This window comes from Ammodytes marinus (assembly GCF_949987685.1).
Source record: "Ammodytes marinus genome assembly, chromosome: 17".
Lineage (NCBI taxonomy): Eukaryota > Metazoa > Chordata > Actinopteri > Uranoscopiformes > Ammodytidae > Ammodytes > Ammodytes marinus.
The window spans coordinates 15,586,113-15,598,127 of NC_137221.1; the positions used below are offsets into that span (position 1 = coordinate 15,586,113).

Here is a 12,015-nt window from a genome sequence, read left to right on the forward strand (position 1 = left end):
ATAATATTAGAAGAATAAGCTCCATAAAACTGCTTCAGGACTGTGAAAATATAATTGTGGAAAAAAAGAATAGATTTAACAGGGGTTAGCTACATAACCAAGCAAACCTTAAACCCCATAACTCCAATCTAATGCTGAAGGTTTGGAGGACTGTGCAACCAGACTTTGGTCAAACCCCAGAACTTTGTGTTGCTTTCTATCTGAGAGTGCAAAGCCTTTGAAGATACTATATGTGTCTGAAATCATGGATTTACATTCACCAGTTTTTTCGCTAACTTTTACTGTCTGTCATTTGCTGCTTTGTAGGTAGTGTACCGGTACACAGTGGGGTATTAGTTCTTTTCTTGTTACCTGTTGCAGCCAAAAAAAGAGTAAAGCTGCAAAAAGAAAATCGTTTTTGGGAAGAAGTTGTAAAGCTCTGTGGAGCTGAGGGGAACTGCAGACTGGCTTCATCACTACGAACAGCCCCTTTCACTTTCACACAGCCATTTAAGCCATTTTATATATGAAATCATTGATAATGGGTCCATTGGAAGGATATTTCTTGAAGTTAAGTGGTAAAGGTCTTATTTTGAATGTTTCGTCATGCACTGACACCAAGAGGATACCCTTTCATCAGTACATACACTGAAGAGGGAGAAACTCAAACTCTCATGTGACTTTCAACATGCTAAATCAACAATAAGTTGAACATGAAAACATGAACCGCTCTCTGTCCGTGAAGGGCCTTGGAAATTGACTGATGATATGTTTCCTGTGTTTTAGAAATGCTGCTGGATGACTTCCTGTTGACCTACCTGGTGTTCATGTCCACCAGTGACCTCTGTCAGGCCCTGCTGGGACAATATCCTTACTGGCAAACACACAGATGTAATGACACTCACACGCACATTCATGTACATCCTTTCAGCCTCCACTGTCTTTGGATGTCTCCTTGACCACTAGTCACCTATAGCAGCGCCCGTAGCAGAGGCCAGGAGGAGGGCAAAGACGCCCTCTTCAGGAAGCGTAAGGTGCTGCAGCTGGTCTCCCACTGGAGCAGGCTCTACAAGGACTTCCTCAAGGAGGAGGAGCATGTCAGGAGCTTCATGAAGGTACAACGCTGCCCTCTTTCATCACCGCATCTCTTTTTCATATCCCTTCATTTTGTCTCGTATTTCAATGATTTAATGGCTTTGATCATCTGGTGTCCTTTCACGCATGTCACTGGAGAACATAAAATGTCTCATTCGTCTTCATTTGTCTCTTGTCTTGTTCTAAAACGGGGTTGTCCTCCCTCAAGTTCTGCACGGCAGGACATCAAGGTTTTTGTAGAGAGAATAGAGACGTGTGTGTGTGTGTGTGTGTGTGTGTGTGTGTGTGTGTGTGTGTGTGTGTGTGTGAGAGAGATTCCTCTCTGTCTGATCATTTTGTTTTCTGCATCACCTGTCAGACTGAACTGTTTTTCAGCTATCTCCCACAGGGGAACCTTTCATGCTGTTTTTTTTTTATCTCATCCTTCTGACAAAGCAAACTAATAAGAAATTGAAAAAATGCACTTTCATGGCATGTCATATCACAAATGAGGGGTATGACCAGAGGCTCAATACTAGATAACCAGGAGAATTATTCACAAATTCTGTAAGTACCCTTTATAGAAATAACTTTTTACTTCTACATTGTATAAGTATAAAACACACGCAGGATATCATGGGCATCGAAAAGAAACGTACACGGATTTCTAATGTCACATAATTATCACATTTCTCACCACAAGCGCTGCTCGTCTCCACCGTGTTCCTGCTATATTTTCACATGGTGGGCTGAATTGAAATTGAATCCCCGTGACGGCCATGCCACTGAAAGATAAGCTAAATGCGAACACTCACTCGAACACCATCAAGATACACACACACACACACACACACACACACACACACACACATTCACAGATCACTTGTCCTTCCGTAACCTGACTGCTCCATTGCTCGGTGACGTCGGGTTGCCATGGAAACCAAAGTGCGAGGGTTGGCATGGGTATAATCTCATATAGAGTGTGTAACCCAGGTGACGGTTGCCTAGTAACAGAGCAATGAGAGGGGAATTGGGACGGGAGGCTATGGTGGGTCAATGACAGCGATAAGCAGGTGTGTGGAGGTGTGTGTGTGCATGCATGTATGTGGATCCTTGCTCATTCTTACTGTTGCTGTCTCCTGAGCTTTCATCCTACTTATTAATTCTCTGCCATGCACTCACACACACTCCGGCACACAGACACTGCAGAGCGTGCCTAGTCACCCATTAAAGAACAAGGTTCAGAATTCGTCTGATGTTTATTTAATGTAATCCACCTACACAGCGTAATTAACACTTGATGATACACAGTAAATGAGCTGCACAGACTGTTATGCTAATGTCTCGTTGGGTCATTGTTCATTCTCATGCTTCTTCTTTAGGTCAGAACTTTGCCTCTTTATTTAACAAATAAACAGCAGTGTTTATGAAATAAGTCATGTATACATAGGTGAATTAAACGTTTTGATGAGCTACCATTAGGACTGGTAATGATTAAAGGATTCTTCCACCAGAAAGTAATAAAGAAATCTCTTTCACCTCGGCCGTCATCACTACACATCTTTAAAAGGGTCAAAGGTTCAGTAAGCATTCTAATAGAAGCCACGTTTACATTTTAAATCTTGTTGAACTATCATATGGCTTTGAGTTGTATACTTCCTAACCCAGCATGAATGATATGTGTGTTATTTCACTTACGATGCTCAAAGCATTGAACAATGATTTGGATGAAACAACTCTTATGATGATTAGACATGGAGCCTAGTGGATCGCAGAGCCAGTGTCTGAGAATATCCAAGGAGAAAAGATTAAGGCATTCAAATGTTATTCTGCAGCCTGGTATCAGGCTTTCTGAAAAAAATACTTCACCACCAATCAACAAGTGTTAACATGAGATAGTGTGTGTGACTTTATGGATATTTTCTTCGGAATCGGAATCAGAATTAAGATTTGTGTTCTCTTCTGGTTTCCTCTCTCTCAGACCCTGTACAGGTGTGTTCTAGAAGATCTGTATGAGTTCCCTACACTGGAGAAAGACCTGAAGGAGTTCCAGAAAGTTCTGCGTCGCAGACAGTAAGTGTGTTTGTCTCTACACAACTCATTTGCTTTGAATGTGACTTCCTGTCGCTTTGCGTGTGTGTGTGTGTGTGGTGTTTGCTTTTTTAAGTATTCCATGCCTACCTGCAAACCTCCCCACTGATGTGCTTGTTTCATTCTTTCTGTAGCACTGTGGATGACTGCCCTCCAAACCAAAAGGTAAGTCAGATATGTTTAAGTGGTGTAAATAGAGATATATCATTTTATTGAATATTAGATCACAGTCTTACCATTTTTTCAAACCAGTCAAAGTACCAAGGTCCTCATTGTGTCAGCCTTTGTTGAGAACCGTGTCCAGTACTTGACATTCTGGTCATTCATGCCAATAACTGACGTGAACGTGAATTGAGACAATTACTCAACGAGGTAAAAAATAATTACAGTCAAATTAATATAAATGATAGTAATCTGTGCTTTTACATGGTAACATAAAGCAGCTTTAGCCCATAGAGGTCCAACTGTAATAATTATGAGCTGTATAGTCGTCGATGCAGATCAATATATTATTATACACCTCCATGTTTCTTCTATTCCTCTCTCTCTCTCTCTCTCTTTTAGAGTAAACACATGCATCAGCAGTTGAGTTTGAAGGAAAACTGTTTGCAGCTCAGAACTCCACCGACTGAAACTAGAGAGGGTGAGTGACAGACACAACCAAACGCACACATATAGATATAACCCTACACACTGCTCTGGGCTGTACACAATTATGCATAATGACAGTCTGTAAGTTTTAATTTCAACCTGCACATGCAAATTGCTTAAATACAACATATTCAGTTGTTTTTGTCTTGAGTCCCTGACAGACATTTACTCAAGTCCCTCTCTGCTTTTTTCACCCTATGATTTTAAACTATTTTGGTGTAAGCCAGTTACTGTGTTACATTCGAACACATTTATACAGCTGCGTCCACTGCTCTATGAACATTCTCTATGTGTCTTCCAGTTATTTGTTGCGTGCACGTGAGCGTGGACTCCTACTTGAGTGTCCACACACACCCCTCACTGGAAGCCAAGGAGATGCTGAAGATTGTGGGTCAGAAAACGGACAGAGCGGAAGAAGACATGGTGCTTGCTGTGGTGTTGCACACTGGAGGTAAACACACAAAGGAATCCACGCACAATACTAAGGCAACCTAGGTATTATATTCCCTCTTGAAAATGCTTATTTTCTACACCAGGGGTTCCCACCCTTTTTTGTCTGAAAACCCCCTCAGAGGTAATCGCTCATTACACCATGCAACCGAATATGTTCTTGTGAAATTGGATGTTATTTAACACCATTCATTATATAAAAGTCAATATTTTTACCATATATTTGAATACAGTTGAATAGTCAATGTTTAGGTCTCTTTGGTCGCAGTGGAAACTGGATCTTTCCACCATCGATTCATTGATTATGTTTAGTAAATACGTACAACCATTTTTACCCTTTAATCCAATACTTCTGATTCACTATTTCAAAAATGTAATCATTGGTTTTAATAAATATTTCAACTTTCTATTTATGGCGTTTAGCTAACTGCTCTTACATTAATCTATCTATCACTTTTTGCTCCAAAAACACTTTTTCTTTTCCTTTTTCTTGTATCTGCAGAGCGGAGGATGTTACAGCCCAGTGACTGTGTGTATTCAGAGTCTCTGACTCCGCAGGGAAAGCTCGTGGCCTGTCGCAGGGATCTCACTGAGGTCTTGGTATGTAAATGCACTGCAACTTTTACATTTTTCATAAGCACTGTAGGAGGGTAAAGATGAGGCTTGCAGGTTTGATGCCAAGCACAACCTCTAAAAAAATTATGATAACTTAGGCATTTGCTGGCTCTGATTTTGTTCCAAGCTCTGGCAAAATCAGGCACAAAAATGAATGTTCTAATTCCCTACCTGACATATTATCACTGTGTTACGATGAGTTCATTCAATGTTAGCAAGTGGGAAAGACTCCTGGCTTGTTTATAATGCCGGGCCAGGTGATTGTTATTATCTCGGACACAATAGGAGAGGAAAGGTGTGAGCCGCAATTGTTTTTTTTGATACAGCATCAGGGTGAAATGTAATGCTATAACAACATGGTTTTCACAGTGGAGCTTCAGGTGGGAATCCTTGGTTAATTTTTTTAATATATTGGGCATTTTTTTAAGGGATCTTGGTTTCTTGTTGGATATGTATATTTAGCAGTCTGTCATTTACTAACAAGTAGATCATCTGCATTAAACCAATAGATGCATTTTTTTTAGCTTATTGTCTACTTATGTCACGACAATTATCAGGTTCTCGATTGCAGTATTGTAAATAATATGATGACCTGTAACCAGAGTTGATCTGTACATTTGTGTTGTAGTAATCAGCTCTCAGCTTTCACTTGTGTTTGTATGTAGGCTTTAGGCACTTGCTCAACTGGCTCAATGCTATAAGGTTTCTTTTGATTATTGTGTGGGTCGCTTCTCCCAAAAGCCTTATTGTTCTGTAATAAGGTGTGATATTGTTGCTATTATTTATATTATTTAGAGATAATCCTTTTACTGTAAATAGACAATGTGTGTGTGTGTGTGTGTGTGTGTGTCTCTGTGATCTAACTTTCCTTTCCTTTCTGTGTCCAGCCTCCATTAACGGACAGTGCTGAACTAAGCAGGAGGTCTGTGCGACTCTTAAGTATTAACACCTGGGACGTGGCAGCTGCTCTCACACAGCTGGACTGGAGCCTCTTCAAATCCATCCACGAGGTATTTAGTCAATCACACACACACACAGATACAGTATATGCATGTGGTGTGTGCACATAGATTATAAAAAATGCATATTCATAACAGAGGTTTGCTGGAACATAAGCATTAAAGATGCAAATGCGCGACAAGAATTGCTGGATAACGAGTACAGAAAGTCTTCTTGCAGCTGTGCGTGCGGCTGTCAGGAAAGGATGAATATTTTTATACAGATGAAGAAACTGCTATTCATCTTATACTGCTATGGGAATCTTATTGTATCTCTAGGACATCTAGAAAATATGTTGTGCTTGATTCCCATCTTCAAATGTAAGCATTTGTGTTATATGACTCTAAATGTATTGTTCACCTTAAAAGGAGTAACCTGGGCATAGTGGGTAGAGCGCGTACCATTAGGGCTCAGTCCTTGTCACAGCAGACCCGGGTTTGATTCCGGCTTGGGCTATTCACTGCATGTCATCCCCCTCTGTTTCCCCATTTTCACTCTTCAACTGTCAAATAAAAAGGTGAAAATACCTTAAAAAATATAATTAAAAAAAATATTGGAGCTGTACCTAAGATTTCTAAGAAGAAGTACATATTATGGTGTGTACATCTCTTTGAAAACAAAACGTTACGCCTTTACTATAACCCTCTTCCCTCCCTCCCTCCACATGCAGCAGGAGCTGGTGTACTACACCCTCAGCCGTGCCCCTGGGAGCAGCCAAACGGCGGCGCTCTCAGTCCTGCTCCAGCGCTGCAACGAGGTCCAGCAGTGGGTCATGTCCGAGGTGCTCATGTGTGTATCGCTCAACAAGAGAGTACAGCTGCTCAAGAAGTTCATCAAGATCGCAGCTCAGTAAGAACATGCACGCACACACACACACACACACACACACACACACACACACACACACAAACACATCTAGAAATATACACAAATAAAAGCACCACGCATCTATCATACACATCAATACATCTAGGCCTAATGATACATCATCCCCTCTTCATGTTTGTGTACTTGTAGTTGTAAAGCCCAAAGAAATTTGAACTCTGCATTTGCCATCATCATGGGTCTTAACACGGCAGCTGTCAGCCGACTCAACCAAACCTGGGAGGTAAGTGTGTGCGTTGTTGCGTTCAGTGTTTTAATACTCATGTGTGTTTTAAATCCATTTCTGACCAAACACCTTCGTTTCAGAAATGTCCGGGCAAGTTCAAGAAGATTTTTTCAGAGTTGGAGCTCATCACGGTGAGTTTAACTCAACAGAGAAAGAGATGGATGCAAAGCTAAAAAATATATTTCTCTTTTGTTCGGATTTTAAAATATTTGTATGGTGCATCCTTTTCATTCACTCTGTTTTCTCTCTCTCTCTCTCTCTCTCTCTCTCTCTCTCTCTCTCTCTTTATCTTCCCCCCATCTTTCTTCAGGATCCATCTCTGAACCACAAAGCCTATAGGGAAGCCTTCAAGAGGATGAAACCTCCCAAGATCCCTTTCATGCCTCTTCTCCTGAAAGGTATCATCTCACACACACACACACACACACACATACACACACACACACACACACACACACACACACACACACACACACACACACACACACACACACACACACACACACACACACACACACACACTCTCTCCCCCGACACACACACACACACACACACACACACACACACACACACAAGTACGCACGTTATTGTTTTTGGTGATTGAACCATTAATACGCTTGTTCCCTGCTCTTAGATATCACCTTTATCCACGAGGGAAATAAGACATTTCACGACAACCTGGTCAACTTTGAGAAGCTGGTGAGTTGAATCAGTGATGTAGAGTATTTCAGTGTCTTCTGTTGCAAAATGGCAAACGGCAAAAGCCAAATATTACTGTGAACTGTGAACAATTTGAATTTGTCCAGTACATTTGTTAGTACACATTCTTTTTGTTGCAGTTCTACAATCTCGACCGAAAAATGTCGTTCTCCATTTGATGCCTCCCCTAGATACACGCAGATAAACCAATCATCAATTACATGGGAATATAAAGGCAGTCATTAGTCATAATAACCAAAGTTTGGGGTTCAGTGTTTTGCCGTAGGACAAGAGGAGCTAGGGATCCAGCTGCCAGCGCTGCGATTAGCTCTACCCACTGAGCCACAGCCGCTCCCATCACACGTTCGTTTCTCAGTCATTAATCAGGTCAGCGTGTGGCAAAAAAGAAAATAGAAAGAAAGGGGTTGTGAAAAAAGATTTCTACAGTTTTAATGAGTTGGCAAAAGACGAGATAAACAGCCCAATAAGTCACAATCGGATGCTGGTGACTGGTACAAGAAAAACACAGGCTGAAGTCTGTCTGATACCCACAAGTTGGACTCACAAGTTACCCATTAGAGCCTACTTTGAAAAAAGCCGGGAGGAAATGCTAGAGTAGCCAGTCACGTGGAAAATATATATAAATATGTTATTTAAATGATTATAAATGAAAAAGCCCCCCAACTGTAGGAATTAAGCTGAAGTTGCGACCTTGATGCATCATGTCCTCTTCTTAACCAACAGCATATGATCGCAGACACAGTGAGAATGATTCGCCACTGCCTGAGCGACCAGCCAGGTGAGTCTTCACACTTCTGAGTGAATTTAGTTGGTGCAATTATAAGGTCCCTCTTTTTTATTTTTTTTATTATTTTTGGGCATTTTCATGCTTTATTTTGATAGTACAGAGTTGAAATGGGCAGACAGAGAGAGAGAGAGTGGGGATGACATGCAGTAAAGGTCCACGGGTCACATTTGAACCTGCGACCACTGCAACGAGGCCTGAGCCAATATGGTACGCACTCTATCCACTACACCACCACCACCCGTAAGGTCCCTCTTAAGGCGCATTGTGACAAACAAGCTATTGTTGGATGAAATGCCAATGTTTGGATCCATTCATTGTGGTGATCTACTGCCATCTGCAGCTGAGCGAATGTACAGCCGCCTTACCACTCTCCTACTGTTACTAAGCAACCATTTCTAGACAGCCTTTAACTCTCTCTCTATGGCCGCAATACAGTCTGTGTCTGTACCAAATGTGTGTGAAACTCGTCCGTGTCCCTGACGCGTGTTTTGTGTCGGTCTCTTAGGTAACGAGGTAATCGGGGTCGACAGCGCCGAGGTGAGGGCGAGTGTTCACTACCTGCACATTATCGACAATCAGCAGACGCTTTTTGAACTGTCCCACAAGCTGGAGCCACGCGCTTAAACACGCAACCACACACACACAACACACACACAAACACACTGAACACAGCGCAGTGGAAATGCTAGCACCGAGTACATGTGACACGGAGGACGCTCTGTATAGCAAAATGTCACACAATCACAAAGCAACAAAAAAAGATCACACTACCAGCAGTGGTGCCAAGTGGACAAATAAGATGCCATGTGTTTTGACAGAAATTCATGGGGACACGGAGCTGCCTGTTCTTTAAAGGCTTTAATAACAATGAACAAGTGTTGATTAAGGATTTCTGAAGTTTGAACATGCTCTTAGAACTGTCAGCAAGAGGAGATTCTGCCAAGCTGTAAACGGAGATTTGCCAAACGGAGACTGAGACGAGAGGAGAGGAGGCTGTAATTAGTTTGTACAGTATCTATTGGACTGAATACGACCTTGTTTTTGTTCCTGTGATGAGCTTTTGGTTATTTATATAAGCCTGTTCAGCAGGTGGAATGTTCCTTTTTTTCTGTTAAAGCCTTGCCCCCCCCCCTCCTCCCAAGGTTTAACAAGGACTTGATAGTCTCAGTTGCCATTTCAGTTACAAACAGACGCTTTTTCCTTAAGCGGTGTTTAGATTCCTTTACAACCTTATGGCCACAACCTGCTCCATCAATGGTCTCCTCTGATTTCATGTGCATATCACATACCTGCTTCGTGATGCATGTATATCCAGGATACATGCCATAGTTATTTAGGTGTATGATGTGGAGCTTTTGTTGGGTTATAGTGTGGCAGCGTATTATGTAACACAGTTGTGAAGCAGTACAACACTGTAAGATACCTACGCCTTTTCTTACCTTTTCTCACCCAGGCTCTTTCTTTTAACTAAAGGGACAGTGAGTGACAGAAGGTGCAACACTAACAGTGTATTGTATCTGGCATGTGTAGGAAGTATTGTGAAGGGGTTTTTATTGACTGACTGTGACGTTTGAAACAGTGAAGCTCTCCTGAATGTGCCAGAGTCCAAACACTTTATGGATCGTCATTTGTTTTTATTGATTGTGATTTCTTTTTTTTTAACCAAGCGCTCATCATGCACTCCTCTCCATGATGTTTTAGTGTGAATAGATTGCATTGTATATAATATGGACCTATAGATTTTTCAGTGCCAAACGTCACTTTGAGTCCTGCAGTATACATGTACGGTAGAGCTCTGGCTCTGTTTAGGAATCAGTGTTTTTTTCTTTTCCTGAGAATTTTAATTCCTTCAAAGAACCCCGGAATTACGTCTGTTTTTTGTTCACGAAAAATGATCATACTCCTGGCAGAGATGCTTTCTGACATTACGATGACTGACTTCAGGTTGTGTGATGGTGTCCCGCTGACGCCCGGTTGCTATGGAAACACAGCCCCATCACAGAGCAATTTTTCTCTTCTTTTTGGATCCTTGAGTTGTATTATGTGAACCAATAGGTCAAAGCACTCCACTACAGATCTTTGTTAAGAACTGACTGAAATGATCACAGAATTCAGAAGCGGTCGGGTGTAAACATATGGATGTGAAAATAATTATGGAAGCTCAAGGGCACAGATTTCCTCTGTTATAGTATGATTTTTACAGTTTGGGTTCACCCGTTAATTAAAGTTAGGACTCTTACATTAGTTCTCTTAATTGTGGCCCTCCAACTACATATTGGTTGGGGGAAAAAATGTCTCTCTGAAACAAATAAATCCTCCAGACTATGACATCATATTTCTGTTGACAGGGCCATGGAATGTGTAAAACACGTATTTGTTATTCAAAAAAACAATAGAACAGACCCTTTAGAACCAAGAGTGTTTTCTTATTTTACCCTCTTTGTAGCGATGCGTTTCTTGCATAGTTCAGGTCGTTATAAAACAGAGAGGGTTACAAAACAGTAGAAATGTTGTTGCCACAAGTGTACACCATCATTTCAATACTAAGCCCCTTCAGAACACAGGGCTGCTTTCTCCTACAGGTCATGACAAATCATGAAAGGAGGCAATTTTAGTGCCAAACAAAAATCAAGGATCAGCAGCTTGGTCAAGTTTGGACTGAGCCATTTTCAGTTGCTGATATTAACATGGATGGAAAATCAAAACAAATGCTAAAGGAGTCTATTTATTCCAGGGGGGGGGGGAAATGGACATGTGAGTATGGAAATTGTTCCTCTTCTCAAGTTATTTATATCCACAACTATCACATGGACCAATGAAGATTTTTAGAAAAATTTAAATAAATCATAGAGAAACCGAGGGAGTGGATGACTCAGAGCCATGGTCTGTTCATTTTCAGTGTCATTGAAAAGACTCTTGGTAGTCATTACTGCTATCAACCTGTACATGACGCACACACATGCACAAACACACCTCTTCAAACGGAATAAATGTGCTATACTGGTTATATTTATTGTAATATATTGTTTATTTATGTATTTTTGAGGTGACAAAAGCTCATGTGCCATGTTTAGAGGTTCAAGAATGTGGAAGTGCATTCTTAAGAAGAAAAGATGTTTGTAGTTTTAAGCTTCAACGCTGGAATTGTTGTTGTTATTGTTTAGTTTTGTGGCCACCTGAGGGCAGCAGGAGAGCAAGCCAGTGTGACCACGCTCTCCTCTTTCCTCTGCTGTCAAACACTGTAAATGACAGGAAACCATCGTGAAGGCACATCTTGTGTTTTATCGGCTGTTGTCATGACTGTGTAAAGTTACGTTTTTTAAAAAGCAATGTTGTTTAAAACCTGTTTGCATGTCAAAACAAAAAAAAAACACAGTTCACAATGCAAGAGAGGACGCATTGAAGGCTTTGTACTATTGTAATATTGTTAATGTGTAAATATATGCCCATGTTTGGTATGTTATTATTTATCAGTTGTACATGAAAAAAAAAAACAGTCCACCACAAAGCAATACGTCTCGCCTCGTGTCCCCTCAAC

The 12,015-nt window shown here is 41.1% G+C and overlaps 1 protein-coding gene across 1 annotated transcript in view; it reads left to right on the forward strand.

Annotated features, from left to right (window-relative positions):
• The window catches only part of rapgef5a (Rap guanine nucleotide exchange factor (GEF) 5a), a 46,299-nt gene extending 34,284 nt beyond the window's left edge, over positions 1-12,015 (forward strand). Inside the window, exons 12-26 of the mRNA XM_080045761.1 lie at positions 766-870; positions 946-1,094; positions 3,035-3,126; positions 3,279-3,309; positions 3,709-3,787; positions 4,097-4,246; positions 4,748-4,845; positions 5,748-5,870; positions 6,530-6,708; positions 6,877-6,967; positions 7,051-7,101; positions 7,281-7,368; positions 7,605-7,669; positions 8,414-8,468; positions 8,983-12,015. Of these exons, the coding sequence (XP_079901887.1) occupies positions 766-870; positions 946-1,094; positions 3,035-3,126; positions 3,279-3,309; positions 3,709-3,787; positions 4,097-4,246; positions 4,748-4,845; positions 5,748-5,870; positions 6,530-6,708; positions 6,877-6,967; positions 7,051-7,101; positions 7,281-7,368; positions 7,605-7,669; positions 8,414-8,468; positions 8,983-9,101 (1,475 nt within the window). The 3' untranslated portion in view covers positions 9,102-12,015. The remainder of the gene's footprint in view (positions 1-765; positions 871-945; positions 1,095-3,034; positions 3,127-3,278; positions 3,310-3,708; positions 3,788-4,096; positions 4,247-4,747; positions 4,846-5,747; positions 5,871-6,529; positions 6,709-6,876; positions 6,968-7,050; positions 7,102-7,280; positions 7,369-7,604; positions 7,670-8,413; positions 8,469-8,982) is intronic.